Source organism: Crinia signifera, chromosome 1, assembly GCF_055691185.1.
Source record: "Crinia signifera chromosome 1, ASM5569118v1, whole genome shotgun sequence".
NCBI classification, from domain to species: Eukaryota; Metazoa; Chordata; class Amphibia; order Anura; family Myobatrachidae; genus Crinia; species Crinia signifera.
The window spans coordinates 475,733,374-475,753,718 of record NC_139217.1 but is presented as its reverse complement, the minus strand read 5'-3'; the positions used below and the strand labels follow the sequence as shown (position 1 = coordinate 475,753,718).

The window sequence follows — 20,345 nt, the reverse complement described above, 5'->3', positions numbered from 1 at the left end:
CCACCACCCCGGTAATCTGTCTGGTCCCAGCCGCCATGTCCTATGGATCAATCTGTATCCCGGTGTGCCGGCAGTGAGAGGCTCTTCCTATCCCCCCACCACCCCCGGTAATCTGTCTGTTCCCAGCCGCCATGTCCTATGGATCAGTCTGTATCCCGGTGTGCCGGCAGCGAGAGGCTCCTCCTATCCCCCACCACCAGCCCCCGGTAATCTGTCTGTTCCCAGCCGCCATGTCCTATAGATCAGTCTGTATCCCGGTGTGCCGGCAGTGAGAGGCTCCTCCTATCCCCCCAGCACCAGCCCCCGGTAATCTGTCTGTTCCCAGCCGCCATGTCCTATGGATCAGTCTGTATCCCGGTGTGCCGGCAGTGAGAAGCTCTTCTTATACCCCCCCACCACCAGCCCCCGGTAATCTGTCTGTTCCCAGCCGCCATGTCCTATATATCAATCTGTGTGCCGGCAGCGAGAGGCTCCTCCTATCCCCCCACCACCCCGGTAATCTGTCTGGTCCCAGCCGCCATGTCCTATGGATCAATCTATGTGCCGGCAGCGAGAGGCACTTCCTATCCCCCCACCACCCCGGTAATCTGTCTGGTCCCAGCCGCCATGTCCTATGGATCAATCTGTATCCCGGTGTGCCGGCAGTGAGAGGCTCTTCCTATCCCCCCACCACCCCGGTAATCTATCTGTTCCCAGCCGCCATGTCCTATGGATCAGTCTGTATCCCGGTGTGCCGGCAGCGAGAGGCTCCTCCTATCCCCCACCACCAGCCCCCGGTAATCTGTCTGTTCCCAGCCGCCATGTCCTATAGATCAGTCTGTATCCCGGTGTGCCAGCAGTGAGAGGCTCCTCCTATCCCCCCAGCACCAGCCCCCGGTAATCTGTCTGTTCCCAGCCGCCATGTCCTATGGATCAGTCTGTATCCCGGTGTGCTGGCAGTGAGAGGCTCCTCATATCCCCCCACCACCAGCCCCCGGTAATCTGTCTGTTCCCTGCCGCTATGTCCTATGGATCAGTCTGTGTGCTGGCAGTGAGAGGCTCTTCCTATCCCCCCACCACCACCAGCGCCCGGTGATCTGTTTGTTCCCAGCCGCCATGTCCTATGGATCAGTCGGTATCCCGGTGTGCCATAGAAACATAGAATTTGACAGCAGATAAGAACCACTTGGCCCATCTAGTCTGCCGGCAGTGAGAGGCTCCTCCTATCCCCCCACCACCAGCCCCCGGTAATCTGTCTGTTCCCAGCCGCCATGTCCTATGGATCAGTCGGTATCCTGGTGTGTCGGCAGTGAGAGTCTCCTCCTATCCCCCACCACCAGCCCCCGGTAATCTGTCTGTTCCCAGCTGCCATGTCCTATGGATCAGTCTGTATCCCGGTGTGCCGGCAGTGAGAGGCTCCTCCTATCCCCCACCACCAGCCCCCGGTAATCTGTCTGTTCCCAGCCGCCATGTCCTATGGAACAGTCTGTATGCCGGTGTGCCGGCAGTGAGAGGCTCCTCCTATCCCCCCACCACCAGCCCCCGGTAATCTGTCTGTTCCCAGCCGCTATGTCCTATGGATCAGTCTGTATCCTGGTGTGCCGGCAGTGAGAGGCTCCTCCTATCCCCCACCACCAGCCCCCGGTAATCTGTCTGTTCCCAGCCGCCATGTCCTATGGATCAGTCTGTATCCCGGTGTGTCGGCAGTGAGAGGCTCCTCCTATCCCCCCACCACCAGCCCCCGGTAATCTGTCTGTTCCCAGCCGCTATGTCCTATGGATCAGTCTGTATCCTGGTGTGCCGGCAGTGAGAGGCTCCTCCTATCCCCCACCACCAGCCCCCGGTAATCTGTCTGTTCCCAGCCGCCATGTCCTATGGATCAGTCTGTATCCCGGTGTGCCGGCAGTGAGAGGCTCCTCCTATCCCCCACCACCAGCCCCCGGTAATCTGTCTGTTCCCAGCCGCCATGTCCTATGGATCAGTCTGTATCCCGGTGTGCCGGCAGTGAGAGGCTCCTCCTATCCCCCCCACCACCAGCCCCCGGTAATCTGTCTGTTCCCAGCCGCTATGTCCTATGGATCAGTCTGTATCCCGGTGTGCCGGCAGTGAGAGGCTCTTCCTATCCCCCCACCACCAGTCCCCCGGTAATCTGTCTGTTCCCAGCCGCCATGTCCTATGGATCAGTCTGTATCCCGGTGTGCCGGCAGTGAGAGGCTCCTCCTATCCCCCCACCACCATCCCCCGGTAATCTGTCTGTTCCCAGCCGCCATGTCCTATGGATCAGTCGGTATCCTGGTGTGTCGGCAGTGAGAGTCTCCTCCTATCCCCCACCACCAGCCCCCGGTAATCTGTCTTTTCCCAGCTGCCATGTCCTATGGATCAGTCTGTATCCCGGTGTGCCGGCAGTGAGAGGCTCCTCCTATCCCCCACCACCAGCCCCCGGTAATCTGTCTGTTCCCAGCCGCCATGTCCTATGGATCAGTCTGTATCCCGGTGTGCCGGCAGTGAGAGGCTCCTCCTATGCCCCACCACCAGCCCCCGGTAATCTGTCTGTTCCCAGCCGCCATGTCCTATGGATCAGTCTGTATCCCGGTGTGCCGGCAGTGAGAGGCTCTTCCTATCCCCCCACCACCAGCCCCCGGTAATCTGTCTGTTCCCAGCCGCCATGTCCTATGGATCAGTCTGTATCCCGGTGTGCCGGCAGTGAGAGGCTCCTCCTATCCCCCACCACCAGCCCCCGGTAATCTGTCTGTTCCCAGCCGCCATGTCCTATGGATCAGTCTGTATCCCGGTGTGCCGGCAGCGAGAGGCTTCTCCTATCCCCCCACCACCAGCCCCCGGTAATCTGTCTGTTCCCAGCCGCTATGTCCTATGGATCAGTCTGTATCCCGGTGTGCCGGCAGTGAGAGGCTCTTCCTATCCCCCCACCACCAGTCCCCCGGTAATCTGTCTGTTCCCAGCCGCCATGTCCTATGGATCAGTCGGTATCCCGGTGTGCTGGCAGTGAGAGGCTCCTCCTATCCCCCCACCACCAGCCCCCGGTAATCTGTCTGTTCCCAGCCGCCATGTCCTATGGATCAGTCTGTATCCCGGTGTGCCGGCAGCGAGAGGCTCTTCCTATCCCCCCCCACCACCAGTCCCCCGGTAATCTGTCTGTTCCCAGCCGCCATGTCCTATGGATCAGTCGGTATCCTGGTGTGTCGGCAGTGAGAGTCTCCTCCTATCCCCCACCACCAGCCCCCGGTAATCTGTCTTTTCCCAGCCGCCATGTCCTATGGATCAGTCTGTATCCCGGTGTGCCGGCAGTGAGAGGCTCCTCCTATCCCCCACCACCAGCCCCCGGTAATCTGTCTGTTCCCAGCCGCCATGTCCTATGGATCAGTCTGTATCCCGGTGTGCCGGCAGCGAGAGGCTCCTCCTATCCCCCCACCACCAGCCCCCGGTAATCTGTCTGTTCCCAGCCGCCATGTCCTATGGATCAGTCGGTATCCCGGTGTGCTGGCAGTGAGAGGCTCCTCCTATCCCCCCACCACCAGCCCCCGGTAATCTGTCTGTTCCCAGCCGCCATGTCCTATGGATCAGTCTGTATCCCGGTGTGCCGGCAGCGAGAGGCTCTTCCTATCCCCCCACCACCAGTCCCCCGGTAATCTGTCTGTTCCCAGCCGCCATGTCCTATGGATCAGTCGGTATCCTGGTGTGTCGGCAGTGAGAGTCTCCTCCTATCCCCCACCACCAGCCCCTGGTAATCTGTCTGTTCCCAGCCGCCATGTCCTATGGATCAGTCTGTATCCCGGTGTGCCGGCAGTGAGAGGCTCCTCCTATCCCCCACCACCAGCCCCCGGTAATCTGTCTGTTCCCAGCCGCCATGTCCTATGGATCAGTCTGTATCCCGGTGTGCCGGCAGCGAGAGGCTCCTCCTATCCCCCCACCACCAGCCCCCGGTAATCTGTCTGTTCCCAGCCGCTATGTCCTATGGATCAGTCTGTATCCCGGTGTGCCGGCAGTGAGAGGCTCTTCCTATCCCCCCACCACCAGTCCCCCGGTAATCTGTCTGTTCCCAGCCGCCATGTCCTATGGATCAGTCGGTATCCCGGTGTGCTGGCAGTGAGAGGCTCCTCCTATCCCCCCACCACCAGCCCCCGGTAATCTGTCTGTTCCCAGCCGCCATGTCCTATGGATCAGTCTGTATCCTGGTGTGCCGGCAGCGAGAGGCTCCTCCTATCCCCCCACCACCAGCCCCCGGTAATCTGTCTGTTCCCAGCCGCCATGTCCTATGGATCAGTCTGTATCCCGGTGTGCCGGCAGTGAGAGGCTCTTCCTATCCCCCCACCACCACCAGCCCCTGGTAATCTGTCTGTTCCCAGCCGCCATGTCCTATGGATCAGTCGGTATCCCGGTGTGCTGGCAGTGAGAGGCTCCTCCTATCCCCCCACCACCAGCCCCCGGTAATCTGTCTGTTCCCAGCCGCCATGTCCTATGGATCAGTCGGTATCCCGGTGTGCTGGCAGTGAGAGGCTCCTCCTATCCCCCCACCACCAGCCCCCGGTAATCTGTCTGTTCCCAGCCGCCATGTCCTATGGATCAGTCTGTATCCTGGTGTGCCGGCAGCGAGAGGCTCCTCCTATCCCCCCACCACCAGCCCCCGGTAATCTGTCTGTTCCCAGCCGCCATGTCCTATGGATCAGTCTGTATCCCGGTGTGCCGGCAGTGAGAGGCTCTTCCTATCCCCCCACCACCACCAGCCCCTGGTAATCTGTCTGTTCCCAGCCGCCATGTCCTATGGATCAGTCTGTATCCCGGTGTGCCGGCAGTGAGAGGCTCCTCCTATCCCCCCACCACCACCAGCCCCTGGTAATCTGTCTGTTTCCAGCCGCCATGTCCTATGGATCAGTCTGTATCCCGGTGTGCCGGCAGTGAGAGGCTCCTCCTATCCCCCCACCACCAGCCCCCGGTAATCTGTCTGTTCCCAGCCGCCATGTCTTATAGATCAGTCTGTATCCCGGTGTGCCGGCAGTGAGAGGCTCCTCCTATCCCCCCACCACCAGCCCCCGGTAATCTGTCTGTTCCCAGCCGCCATGTCCTATGGATCAGTCTGTATCCCGGTGTGCCGGCAGTGAGAGGCTCCTCCTATCCCCCCACCACCAGCCCCCGGTAATCTGTCTGTTCCCAGCCGCCATGTCTTATAGATCAGTCTGTATCCCGGTGTGCCGGCAGTGAGAGGCTCCTCCTATCCCCCCACCACCAGCCCCCGGTAATCTGTCTGTTCCCAGCCGCCATGTCCTATGGATCAGTCTGTATCCCGGTGTGCCGGCAGTGAGAGGCTCTTCCTATCCCCCCACCACCACCAGCCCCTGGTAATCTGTCTGTTCCCAGCCGCCATGTCCTATGGATCAGTCTGTATCCCGGTGTGCCGGCAGTGAGAGGCTCCTCCTATCCCCCCACCACCACCAGCCCCTGGTAATCTGTCTGTTCCCAGCCGCTATGTCCTATGGATCAGTCTGTATCCCGGTGTGCCGGCAGTGAGAGGCTCTTCCTATCCCCCCACCACCAGTCCCCCGGTAATCTGTCTGTTCCCAGCCGCCATGTCCTATGGATCAGTCTGTATCCCGGTGTGCCGGCAGCGAGAGGCTCCTCCTATCCCCCCACCACCAGCCCCCGGTAATCTGTCTGTTCCCAGCCGCTATGTCCTATAGATCAGTCTGTATCCCGGTGTGCCAGCAGTGAGAGGCTCTTCCTATCCCCCCACCACCAGTCCCCCGGTAATCTGTCTGTTCCCAGCCGCCATGTCCTATGGATCAGTCTGTATCCCGGTGTGCCGGCAGTGAGAGGCTCTTCCTATCCCCCCACCACCAGTCCCCCGGTAATCTGTCTGTTCCCAGCCGCCATGTCCTATGGATCAGTCTGTATCCCGGTGTGCCGGCAGTGAGAGGCTCTTCCTATCCCCCCACCACCAGCCCCCGGTAATCTGTCTGTTCCCAGCCGCCATGTCCTATGGATCAGTCTGTATCCCGGTGTGCCGGCAGTGAGAGGCTCCTCCTATCCCCCACCACCAGCCCCCGGTAATCTGTCTGTTCCCAGCCGCCATGTCCTATGGATCAGTCTGTATCCCGGTGTGCCGGCAGCGAGAGGCTCCTCCTATCCCCCCACCACCAGCCCCCGGTAATCTGTCTGTTCCCAGCCGCCATGTCCTATGGATCAGCCGGTATCCCGGTGTGCCGGCAGTGAGAGGCTCTTCCTATCCCCCCACCACCAGTCCCCCGGTAATCTGTCTGTTCCCAGCCGCCATGTCCTATGGATCAGTCTGTACCCCGGTGTGCCGGCAGTGAGAGGCTCCTCCTATCCCCCACCACCAGCCCCCGGTAATCTGTCTGTTCCCAGCCGCCATGTCCTATGGATCAGTCTGTATCCCGGTGTGCCGGCAGTGAGAGGCTCCTCCTATCCCCCACCACCAGCCCCCGGTAATCTGTCTGTTCCCAGCCGCCATGTCCTATGGATCAGTCTGTATCCCGGTGTGCCGGCAGTGAGAGGCTCCTCCTATCCCCCACCACCAGCCCCCGGTAATCTGTCTGTTCCCAGCCGCCATGTCCTATGGATCAGTCTGTATCCCGGTGTGCCGGCAGTGAGAGGCTCTTCCTATCCCCCCACCACCACCAGCCCCTGGTAATCTGTCTGTTCCCAGCCGCCATGTCCTATGGATCAGTCTGTATCCCGGTGTGCCGGCAGTGAGAGGCTCCTCCTATCCCCCCACCACCACCAGCCCCTGGTAATCTGTCTGTTCCCAGCCGCCATGTCCTATGGATCAGTCTGTATCCCGGTGTGCCGGCAGTGAGAGGCTCCTCCTATCCCCCCACCACCAGCCCCCGGTAATCTGTCTGTTCCCAGCCGCCATGTCTTATAGATCAGTCTGTATCCCGGTGTGCCGGCAGTGAGAGGCTCCTCCTATCCCCCCACCACCAGCCCCCGGTAATCTGTCTGTTCCCAGCCGCCATGTCCTATAGATCAGTCTGTATCCCGGTGTGCCGGCAGCGAGAGGCTCCTCCTATCCCCCCACCACCAGCCCCCGGTAATCTGTCTGTTCCCAGCCGCCATGTCCTATGGATCAGTCTGTATCCCGGTGTTTTGGCAGTGAGAGGCTCCTCCTATCCCCCACCACCAGCCCCCGGTAATCTGTCTGTTCCCAGCCGCCATGTTCTATGGATCAGTCGGTATCCCGGTGTGCCGGCAGTGAGAGGCTCCTCCTATCCCCCCCACCACCACCAGCCCCCGGTAATCTGTCTGTTCCCAGCCGCCATGTCCTATGGATCAGTCTGTATCCCGGTGTGCCGGCAGTGAGAGTCTCCTCCTATCCCCCACCACCAGCCCCCGGTAATCTGTCTGTTCCCTGCCGCCATGTCCTATGGATCAGTCTGTATCCCGGTGTGCCGGCAGTGAGAGTCTCCTCCTATCCCCCACCACCAGCCCCCGGTAATCTGTCTGTTCCCAGCTGCCATGTCCTATGGATCAGTCTGTATCCCGGTGTGCCGGCAGTGAGAGGCTCCTCCTATCCCCCCACCATCAGCGCCCGGTGATCTGTCTGTTCCCAGCCGCCATGTCCTATGGATCAGTCTGTATCCCGGTGTGCCGGCAGGGAGAGGCTCCTCCTATCCCCCCACCATCAGCGCCCGGTGATCTGTCTGTTCCCAGCCGCCATGTCCTATGGATCAGTCTGTATCCCGGTGTACCGGCAGTGAGAGGCTCCTCCTATCCCCCCACCACCAGCCCCCGGTAATCTGTCTGTTCCCTGCCGCCATGTTCCCAGCTGCCATGTCCTATGGATCAGTCTGTATCCCGGTGTGTCGGCAGTGAGAGGCTCCTCCTATCCCCCCACCACCAGTCCCCGGTAATCTGTCTGTTCCCTGCCGCCATGTCCTATGGATCAGTCTGTATCCCGGTGTGCTGGCAGTGAGAGGCTCCTCCTATCCCCCCACCACCAGCGCCCAGTGATCTGTCTGTTCCCAGCCGCCATGTCCTATGGATCAGTCTGTATGCTTCCAGAGTTACTGGTTGCAGTCCAGCCTGTGCGGTGACACTGTGGTGACCCAGTCCTACCCTGTATTCTGTGCTGTCACCTGTTGGCACCCCGTGTTATATAGTAACGGGACTTGTTTCTGTCTCTTATTATGGAGCAGAGTGATGACATCAGCAAAGTGACCAAGTCAAGCAAGATAGTGGAGCGGATGGTGAATCAGAACACGTTTGATGATATCACGCAAGGTACAGTGTCCGATACTAGTCAGTCCCTTCCTGTGTCAGTCCCTTCCTGTGTGATCCCCTTTCCCTCTTCACATTTTATATTGGATATTGTTTTATTTCTAGATTTCAAGTACTTTGAGGATGTAGCAGATGAGTTCAGAGACCAGAACGGAACATTGCTGCCTCTGTGGAAGTTTCAGTATGACAAAGCCAAACGCCTGTCAGTGACTGCCCTCTGCTGGTGAGTTTTAGGATTACAGATCATGGATTTGGTGTAAAGATTATTATTATTTTTGTTGTTATCCTTTATTTATATGGCACCTCAAAGGGATCTGCAGCACCCTATTACAGAGTATATAGCCCAGGAGACAGTGACTTACAGCTGTATACAATAGAGGACAAATACATGGCACATAACCATAGCTGCATCAGCAGAGGGCACTGACATAAGTATCAGGGGCAGAGAACAAGGTATCCGCAGCACCCTATTACAGAGTATATAACCCAGGAGACAGTGACTTACAGCTGTATACAATAGAGGACAAGTACAGGGCACATAACCATAGCTGCATCAACAGGCGGCACTGACATAAGTATCAGGGGGCAGAGAACAAGGGATCCGCAGCATCCTATTACACAGTATATAACCCAGGAGACAGTGACTTACAGCTGTATACAATAGAGGACTAGTACAGGGCACATAACCATAGCTGCATCAGCAGAGGACACTGACATAGTATCAGGGGGCAGAGAACAAGGGATCCGCAGCGCCCTGTTACAGAGTATATAACCCAGGAGACAGTGACTTACAGCTGAATACAATAGAGGACAAGTACAGGGCACATAACCATAGCTGCATCAGCAGGCGGCACTGACATAAGTATCGTGGGGCAGAGAACAAGGGATCCGCAGCACCCTATTACACAGTATATAACCCAGGAGACAGTGACTGACAGCTGAATACAATAGAGGACAAATACAGGGCACATAACCATAGCTGCATCAGCAGGGGACACTGACATAAGTATCAGGGGGCTGAGAACAAGGGATCCACAGCACCCTATTACAGAGTATATAGCCCAGGAGACAGTGACTTACAGCTGTATACAATAGAGGACAAATACATGGCACATAACCATAGCTGCATCAGCAGAGGGCACTGACATAAGTATCAGGGGCAGAGAACAAGGTATCCGCAGCACCCTATTACAGAGTATATAACCCAGGAGACAGTGACTTACAGCTGTATACAATAGAGGACAAGTACAGGGCACATAACCATAGCTGCATCAACAGGCGGCACTGACATAAGTATCAGGGGGCAGAGAACAAGGGATCCGCAGCATCCTATTACACAGTATATAACCCAGGAGACAGTGACTTACAGCTGTATACAATAGAGGACTAGTACAGGGCACATAACCATAGCTGCATCAGCAGAGGACACTGACATAGTATCAGGGGGCAGAGAACAAGGGATCCGCAGCGCCCTGTTACAGAGTATATAACCCAGGAGACAGTGACTTACAGCTGAATACAATAGAGGACAAGTACAGGGCACATAACCATAGCTGCATCAGCAGGCGGCACTGACATAAGTATCGTGGGGCAGAGAACAAGGGATCCGCAGCACCCTATTACACAGTATATAACCCAGGAGACAGTGACTGACAGCTGAATACAATAGAGGACAAATACAGGGCACATAACCATAGCTGCATCAGCAGGGGACACTGACATAAGTATCAGGGGGCAGAGAACAAGGGATCCACAGCACCCTATTACAGAGTATATAGCCCAGGAGACAGTGACTTACAGCTGTATACAATAGAGGACAAATACATGGCACATAACCATAGCTGCATCAGCAGAGGGCACTGACATAAGTATCAGGGGCAGAGAACAAGGTATCCGCAGCACCCTATTACAGAGTATATAACCCAGGAGACAGTGACTTACAGCTGTATACAATAGAGGACAAGTACAGGGCACATAACCATAGCTGCATCAACAGGCGGCACTGACATAAGTATCAGGGGGCAGAGAACAAGGGATCCGCAGCATCCTATTACACAGTATATAACCCAGGAGACAGTGACTTACAGCTGTATACAATAGAGGACTAGTACAGGGCACATAACCATAGCTGCATCAGCAGAGGACACTGACATAGTATCAGGGGGCAGAGAACAAGGGATCCGCAGCGCCCTGTTACAGAGTATATAACCCAGGAGACAGTGACTTACAGCTGAATACAATAGAGGACAAGTACAGGGCACATAACCATAGCTGCATCAGCAGGCGGCACTGACATAAGTATCGTGGGGCAGAGAACAAGGGATCCGCAGCACCCTATTACACAGTATATAACCCAGGAGACAGTGACTGACAGCTGAATACAATAGAGGACAAATACAGGGCACATAACCATAGCTGCATCAGCAGGGGGCACTGACATAAGTATCAGGGGGAAGAGAACAAGGGATCCGCAGCGTCCTATTAGAGTATATAACCCAGGCACATATACTACTGCTCTCTCCCGGTGTAACCCAGGCACATATACTACTGCTCTATCGCGCTGTAACCCAGGCACATATACTACTGCTCTCTCCCGCTGTAACCCAGGCACATATACTACCGCTCTCTCCTGCTGTAACCCAGGTACATATACTACTGCTGTAACCCAGGCACATATACTACTGCTCTCTCCCGGTGTAACCCAGGTACATATACTACTGCTCTCTCCCGGTGTAACCCAGGTACATATACTACTGCTCTCTCCCGGTGTAACCCAGGCACATATACTACTGCTCTCTCCCGGTGTAACCCAGGTACATATACTACTGCTCTCTCCCGGTGTAACCCAGGCACATATACTACCGCTCTCTCCTGCTGTAACCCAGGTACATATACTACCGCTCTCTCCTGCTGTAACCCAGGCACATATACTACTGCTCTCTCCCGCTGTAACCCAGGCACATATACTACTGCTCTATCCCGCTGTAACCCAGGCACATATACTACTGCTCTATCCCGCTGTAACCCAGGCACATATACTACCGCTCTCTCCCGGTGTAACCCAGGCACATATACTACTGCTCTCTCCCGGTGTAACCCAGGCACATATACTACTGCTCTCTCCCGCTGTAACCCAGGTACATATACTACTGCTCTCTCCCGGTGTAACCCAGGCACATATACTACTGCTCTCTCCCGCTGTAACCCAGGCACACATACTACTGCTCTCTCCCGGTGTAGCCCAGGTACATATACTACTGCTCTCTCCCGGTGTAACCCAGGCACATATACTACTGCTCTCTCCCGGTGTAACCCAGGTACATATACTACCGCTCTCTCCCGGTGTAGCCCAGGCACATATACTACTGCTCTCTCCCGGTGTAACCCAGGCACATATACTACTGCTCTCTCCCGGTGTAACCCAGGTACATATACTACTGCTCTATCCCGGTGTAACCCAGGCACATATACTACTGCTCTCTCCTAATGTAACCCAGGCACATATACTACTGCTCTCTCCCGGTGTAGCCCAGGCACATATACTACTGCTCTCTCCTGCTGTAACCCAGGCACATATACTACAGCTCTCTCCTGCTGTAACCCAGGTACATATACTACTGCTCTCTCCCGCTGTAACCCAGGCACATATACTACTGCTCTCTCCCGGTGTAACCCAGGCACATATACTACTGCTCTCTCCTGCTGTAACCCAGGTACATATACTACTGCTCTCTCCCGGAATAACCCAGGCACATATACTACTGCTCTCTCCCAGTGTAACCCAGGCACATATACTACTGCTCTCTCCTGCTGTAACCCAGGTACATATACTACTGCTCTCTCCTGCTGTAACCCAGGTACATATACTACTGCTCTCTCCCGGTGTAACCCAGGCACATATACTACTGCTCTCTCCTGGTGTAACCCAGGCACATATACTACTGCTCTCTCCCGGTGTAACCCAGGCACATATACTACTGCTCTCTCCTGCTGTAACCCAGGTACATATACTACTGCTCTCTCCCGGTGTAACCCAGGCACATATACTACTGCTCTCTCCTGGTGTAACCCAGGCTCATATACTACCGCTCTCTCCTGCTGTAACCCAGGCACATATACTACCGCTCTCTCCTGCTGTAACCCAGGCTCATATACTACTGCTCTCTCCCGCTGTAACCCAGGCACATGTACTACCGCTCTCTCCTGCTGTAACCCAGGCACATGTACTACCGCTCTCTCCCGGTGTAACCCAGGCACATATACTACTGCTCTCTCCCTGTGTAACCCAGGCACATATACTACTGCTCTCTCTCTCCTGCTGTAACCCAGGCACATATACTACTGCTCTCTCCTGCTGTAACCCAGGCACATGTACTACCGCTCTCTCCTGCTGTAACCCAGGCACATATACTACCGCTCTCTCCTGCTGTAACCCAGGCACATGTACTACTGCTCTCTCCTGCTGTAACCCAGGCACATGTACTACTGCTCTCTCCTGCTGTAACCCAGGCACATGTACTACTGCTCTCTCCCGGTGTAACCCAGGCACATGTACTACTGCTCTCTCCTGCTGTAACCCAGGCACATGTACTACTGCTCTCTCCCGCTGTAACCCAGGCACATGTACTACTGCTCTCTCCCTCTGTAACCCAGGCACATATACTACTGCTCTCTTCCGGTGTAACTCAGAGACATATTCTACTACTCTCTATTTACTACTACCACTCTATTTTCTACTACCGCTCTCTATTTACTACTACCGCTCTCTATTTACTGCTACTGCTCTCTATTTACTGCTACTGCTCTCTATTGGGCATCACAGACACCGTGAAATACTCAGTGTACTAGAGACGCTGGGCAGTGATTGTAATGGGAAAGGATTTGTTATGACACAAATGATCTTGAGGACCGCTTTGGCCACTCCTGTTGTAGAGGTTATTAACCCATTGTCTCCCAAACATTCCTTTATCACAGCACCCCCCCAGTATCCGCATTACTTCCATGGTTCCTCTGAGGTCAGACGGAACCAGACAGATGTGCTTCTAGTTAGCCTTAGTAATACCTGTGACTGGCAGCCGCCAATCACACGGACCACAAAATCATTAAGTCCTAGATCACAACCCAGAGCTCCCAACGGTGCCACGGCTCCCAGTACGGGAGCTACTGTATGAGCCATACAGGTGCCCTACAGCACCCAACGGTGCCACGGCTCCCAGTACGGGAGCCACTGTATGATCCATACAGGTGCCCTACAGCACCCAACGGTGCCACGGCTCCCAGTACGGGAGACACTGTATGAGCCATACAGGTGCCCTACAGCACCCAACGGTGCCACGGCTCCCAGTACGGGAGTTACTGTATGAGCCATACACGTGCCCTACAGCACCCAACGGTGCCACGGCTCCCAGTACGGGAGTCACTGTATGAGCCATACACGTGCCCTACAGCACCCAACGGTGCCACGGCTCCCAGTACGGGAGTCACTGTATGAGCCATACACGTGCCCTACAGCACCCAACGGTGCCACGGCTCCCAGTACGGGAGTCACTGTATGAGCCATACACGTGCCCTACAGCACCCAACGGTGCCACGGCTCCCAGTACGGGAGCCACTGTATGAGCCATACATGTGCCCTACAGCACCCAACGGTGCCACGGGAGCCACTGTATGAGCCATACACGTGCCCTACAGCACCCAACGGTGCCACGGCTCCCAGTACGGGAGCCACTCTGAGCCATACACGTGCCCTACAGCACCCAACGGTGCCACGGCTCCCAGTACGGGAGCCACTGTATGAGCCATACACGTGCCCTACAGCACCCAACGGTGCCACGGCTCACAGTACGGGAGTTACTGTATGAGCCATACACGTGCCCTACAGCACCCAACGGTGCCACGGCTCCCAGTACGGGAGTCACTGTATGAGCCATACACGTGCCCTACAGCACCCAACGGTGCCACGGCTCCCAGTACGGGAGCCACTGTATGAGCCATACACGTGCCCTACAGCACCCAACGGTGCCACGGGAGCCACTGTATGAGCCATACACGTGCCCTACAGCACCCAACGGTGCCACGGCTCCCAGTACGGGAGTCACTGTATGAGCCATACACGTGCCCTACAGCACCCAACGGTGCCACGGCTCCCAGTACGGGAGCCACTGTATGAGCCATACACGTGCCCTACAGCACCCAACGGTGCCACGGGAGCCACTGTATGAGCCATACACGTGCCCTACAGCACCCAACGGTGCCACGGCTCCCATTACGGGAGCCACTCTGAGCCATACACGTGCCCTACAGCACCCAACGGTGCCACGGCTCCCAGTACGGGAGCCACTGTATGAGCCATACACGTGCCCTACAGCACCCAACAGTGCCACGGGAGCCACTGTATGAGCCATACACGTGCCCTACAGCACCCAACGGTGCCACGGCTCCCAGTACGGGGGTCACTGTATGAGCCATACACGTGCCCTACAGCACCCAACGGTGCCACGGCTCCCAGTACGGGGGTCACTGTATGAGCCATACACGTGCCCTACAGCACCCAACGGTGCCACGGCTCCCAGTACGGGGGTCACTGTATGAGCCATACACGTGCCCTACAGCACCCAACGGTGCCACGGCTCCCAGTACGGGGGTCACTTGCTGTAATATCCGCCTTCTGATGATTTCTCTTCTCTCCCCTCACAGGAACCCCAAATACAAGGATCTGTTTGCAGTCGGACATGGATCCTGTAAGTGTCTGTTCCGTTGTGACTGTAACTGTACGATGATGACGATGATGACACACACATTCCGTATCACACACTTACTGCAGCATTCTCCGTATCTGGGATCATGGTGCCCCTCCGATCCTACACATCTGGATGGATTACATTGTCTAGGTGGATAGGTCAATAGGTTGACAACAAATGATCGACATACATATCACATACTCCACACCCACATGGGCTCCGATTGGCAACAGTATCGGCATTCATACCAAAAAATGTGAAAAACATGTCAAACTTTTCTGTGTGTCAACATGTTTACAGTGTCGACCTTATGGAGTTGCTTTAAACATTATTTACCCAGTAATGTCTGTATGACACGTGTCCTGAGAGTGAGGGGACGCCGGGACTGTCTGTATCACACGTGTCCTGAGAGTGAGGGGACGCCGGGACTGTCTGTATTACACGTGTCCTGAGAGTGAGGGGACGCCGGGACTGTCTGTATTACACGTGTCCTGAGAGCGAGGGGACACCGGGACTGTCTGTATTACACGTGTCCTGAGACTGAGGGGACGCCGGGACTGTCTGTATTACACGTGTCCTGAGACTGAGGGGACGCCGGGACTGTCTGTATTACACGTGTCCTGAGAGTGAGGGGACGCCGGGACTGTCTGTATCACACGTGTCCTGAGAGTGAGGGGACGCCGGGACTGTCTGTATTACACGTGTCCTGAGAGTGAGAAGACGCCGGGACTGTCTGTATTACACGTGTCCTGAGAGTGAGGGGACACCGGGACTGTCTGTGTTACATGTGTCCTGAGAGTGAGGGGAGGCCGGGACTGTCTGTATTACACGTGTCCTGAGACTGAGGGGACGCCGGGACTGTCTGTATTACACGTGTCCTGAGAGTGAGGGGACGCCGGGACTATCTGTATTACACGTGTGCTGAGAGTGAGGGGAGGCTGGGACTGTCTGTATTACACGTGTCCTGAGAGTGAAGGGACGCCGGGACTGTCTGTATTACACGTGTCCTGAGAGTGAGCGGATGCCGGGACTGTCTGTATTACACGTGTCCTGAGAGTGAGGGGAGGCCGGGACTGTCTGTATTACACGTGTCCTGAGAGTGAGGGGACGCCGGGACTGTCTGTATTACACGTGTCCTGAGAGTGAGGGGACGCCGGGACTGTCTGTATTACACGTGTCCTGAGAGTGAGGGGACGCCGGGACTGTCTGTATTACACGTGTGCTGAGAGTGAGGGGACGCCGGGACTGTCTGTGTTACACGTGTCCTGAGAGTGAGGGAACGCCGCGACTGTCTGTATTACATGTGTCCTGAGAGTGAGGGGACGCCGGGACTGTCTGTATTACACGTGTGCTGAGAGTGAGGGGACGCCGGGTCTGTCTGTATTACACGTGTCCTGAGAGTGAGGGGACGCCGGGACTGTGTGTATTACACGTGTGCTGAGAGTGAGGGGACGCCGGGACTGTGTGTATTACACGTGTCCTGAGAGTGAGGAGACCCCGAAATAAGTGCACATTATGCAGAATAATTGAACAGTAATACCACTTTCAGACCATTTACAGATTTAATATATACATATAGTGCACATAGAAATGATAAATAAACATTTGCACCAGCACCTCAAATGAATAGCTGCCTACAATAAAGGGTCCATTCCTAGTATGCCGCCTATTCTCCGGAAGAACCGTAAAAGTCTCCTCAATGGTGTGGGAGTGAGGGTATATTTACCGCAAAGGTACACTAGTCCAAATGTGGGTTATTCCGTTTAGGATTGCATGTCAGCAGAGTCCAACAATTGGCAGTTAGAAGGTTTTCCCCAAAGTTCCATAGAAGCGGTTTTTGAAGATGGAAACCCTCCGATGGCGGCTGGTCTGGATCCTGGTTTGGTAGGTAACCGGTGCAGTGGTGACTGACGCGTTTCGCTGCATCAAAGTGCAGCTTTATCAAAGGATCGTTTCCACCTTCAAAAACCGCTTCTATGGAACTTTGGGGAAAACCTTCTAACTGCCAATTGTTGGACTCTGCTGACATGCAATCCTAAACGGAATAACCCACATTTGGACTAGTGTACCTTTGCGGTAAATATACCCTCACTCCCACACCATTGAGGAGACTTAGAATAGGCGGCATACTAGGAATGGACCCTTTATTGTAGGCAGCTATTCATTTGAGGTGCTGGTGCAAATGTTTATTTATCATTTCTATGTGCACTATATGTATATATTAAATCTGTCAATTTTATTATTGTTTAGCGCTACTATTTTTGTGTATTTTCACCCAGGATTTGGACACTGCTCCCATCCCCAGAGCGACGCGGCATTTACGGTCTGTAAGCTCCGCCTCCGACCCGACTTATTGCAGTGATGTCATACGGGGTGGAGCTGAGCGGTGGCGTGTCATCCAGGGGTTGGGGAGGAGGCAGCGCTTGGAGCAGACAGCACTGCCTTCTCCATACTGGAACTCGACCTAGGCTACCCGTTCACACTGCACTTGACATGGGTCAGAGCCATGTTCAACTCTGGTTGTTTCCACAACAGCAGGGGCAGACAGCAGGCTCTTTTAGCGGCCGCTGCTAGAGGGGCAGGGCGCATTTTGCCCTTTAAAAATTGGGCAAAGCACAGCAGGTGGTGGGCTGGGTGTTTGCCATCCTGTGTGTGTGGTGTTGGTAATGCACAGACATTTGTGTTTCTTTATGTAATCATGTCCAGGAGATAATCAAATGATCTCCACCGTTCCTGGAAGTTAAATATTGTAAGGAAATTGGACTTATACTTTTGGTATGTAATCTTGATTTCGTTATGTCAAGTATGATGGTCTGATTTGATATGCAAATCCTTAGGTATAGGGGAGGATGTGACTATGCCTGTCTTTTCTGCCTATATAAAGGGCCTGTGAGCCCTGGTATTGGTACTTCTGCCTGTGTCTGAACGCTGGAACATCTGTATGCTGTTACTCCTAGAGAGATCTAGGAGAGGGTCCTTTTTAAGGGCTTATATTTGAGCTAATAAAACCTCCTCTGCCTCAAGACGACTGCTTTCTTCTTGCGACCAACAGAATTACTGCAATAATTCTGTTCTCCGGCTGTTCTGGGTACAAGGATCCAGCATCCTCCAAGTTCCGCTCTGCCAGCTACCGGAGCAGAGATCTGGCCCGTGACCAGTGGGGAACCAACCAACACCAGTCGGGGGGGTGTCAGCAGTGTGTCGACACATACACCCCAGCAGGTAGTACTCTGGTGCCAGTGTTTGGGCCGGAGGAAGTAACTGTGATTCCAGGCGCCACGTAGTAGGAGTCCGGTGGTGGCAGCGATATCCCCGCCCACTGCGTAGTGGGTGGAGTCAGTAACAGGCGGTTACTGACGGTAACAGGGAATCCCCTATTGGCCCGGTCCCGTGAGACCTGGAACCACCATCTGTGGACCTGAAGGACATAGCCAGAGCGTAAGGGCAGGCGTCTGGTCACAGTCAGCAGCGTGCGTCTCTGTACGCAAAACAGCGTCAGAGTCATTGGCTTATTATCTCACTTGTGCTGGGGCTGTAATCACAGCGCTACCAGTATGTTGTTGGAGGTAACCCACGGGAACACAGAATAACATAGATACTCAGCTCATGGTTGTGATGGCATAGTTAGTAGCCATGACAGCATCATGCTGCCCATTATGGTTTATTGATGACCTTAGTTCCTCTCATACCCTCAGTAGGCTCTTGTATAACAATGCATGACTTGTAACCATCTGCCGTCCGTTTTCAATGGGGAGTACTTGCGTGAGGACGCAAATTTGCCACCAAAACAGAAAGTACTAGTTGTAGTTGCTGCAGTTATCCACAAGGGGGCAGTGTGGGACTAATCTTTTGTTTTATGCCCTTAAATCTAATTTTGAAATCCAGAGTTTTGCATACTGGCAGATGAATCGCGATCTTCCTTGTACACACCACTGTAATTGTATCAGTTCTATGTGTCTAGTGAGGGTATAGCCATTGCTGTGAGGGCCCAGAGACTGTGACACTCCTTATTGCATGTACTGACTAGAGCTTCTGTTACATACAGACGCCATTGCTGTACTGTAATAGGACACATACCAATTACTCTCCGCTGTGGATTTATGTGTACTTCAGTGTCTACACAGATGAGCATGCTGTGTACAGCAGTTAACGCAGAGAGTCGGCAAACGCTGGGTGGGTACTGTAGTGTTGGCATGTATACAGGACAATGGCCATGACCAATCTGAGGCAAAATCTTCTACTGGTGACACCAGCAGTATCAGTAATAAGAATATATCTGGAGCAGAGTGTTCGCAAATATAGATTCATTAGGAATCATTGTAATACACACAATACAATGTGCCAAGTCTTTGTGTTCCTGCTGTGTCTCTGACTGTGCAGTGGGTTGTGGCCATTATACATGTGATTGGTGGTGCACAGAGCAGTGCTGACCCTTTACCTATAGCGATATCACATAGCCCCTCACTGCTCTCTACAGGCAGCATGTGGAACTGCAGCCTATGTCTCTGCCTGTGCAGTGGGTTGTAGCAATTATACATGTGATTGGTGGTGCACATGTCTATACAGAGCAGTGCTGACCCTTTACCTATAGTGATCTTACAAAGCCCCTCACTGCTCTCTACAGGCAGCATGTGGAACTGCAGCCTATGTCTCTTCCTGTGCAGTGGGTTGTGGCCATTATACATGTGATTGGTGGTGCACATGTCTATACAGAGCAGTGCTGACCCTTTACCTATAGCTATATCACATAGCCCCTCACTGCTCTCTACAGGCAGCATGCTGAACTGCAGCCTACGTCTCTGCCTGTGCAGTGGGTTGTGGCCATTATACTTGTGATTGGGGGTGCACATGTCTTTACAGAGCAGTGCTGACCCTTTACCTATAGTGATATCACATAGCCCCTCATTGCTCTCTACAGGCAGCATGAGGAACTGCAGCCTATGTCTCTGCCTGTACAGTGAGTTGTGGCCATTATACATCTGATGGTGGTGCACATGTCTATACAGAGCAGTGCTTACCCATTACCTATAGTGATATCACATAGCCCCTCACTGCTCTCTACAGGCAGCATGTGGAACTGCAGCCTATGTCTCTGCCTGTGCAGTAAGTTGTGGCCATTATACATGTGATTGGTGGTGCACATGTCTATACAGAGCAGTGCTGACCCTTTACCTATAGTGATATCACATAGCCCATCACTGCTCTCTACAGGCAGCATGTGGAACTGCAGCCTATGTCTCTGCCTGTGCAGGGGGTTGTGGCCATTATACCTCTGATTGGTGGTGCACATGTCTATACAGAGCAGTGCTGAACCATTACCTATAGCGATATCACATAGCCCCTCACTGCTCTCTACAGACAGCATGTGGAACTGAA

At 54.5% G+C, this 20,345-nt stretch overlaps 1 protein-coding gene across 1 annotated transcript in view; it reads left to right on the top strand.

The window, feature by feature from the left end:
- DNAI1 (dynein axonemal intermediate chain 1) overlaps window positions 1-20,345 on the top strand; it is a 292,217-nt gene that overhangs the window by 55,203 nt on the left and 216,669 nt on the right. Inside the window, exons 11-13 of the mRNA XM_083155454.1 lie at window positions 8,148-8,232; window positions 8,335-8,452; window positions 14,926-14,969. Coding sequence (XP_083011580.1) covers window positions 8,148-8,232; window positions 8,335-8,452; window positions 14,926-14,969 — 247 coding nt within the window. The remainder of the gene's footprint in view (window positions 1-8,147; window positions 8,233-8,334; window positions 8,453-14,925; window positions 14,970-20,345) is intronic.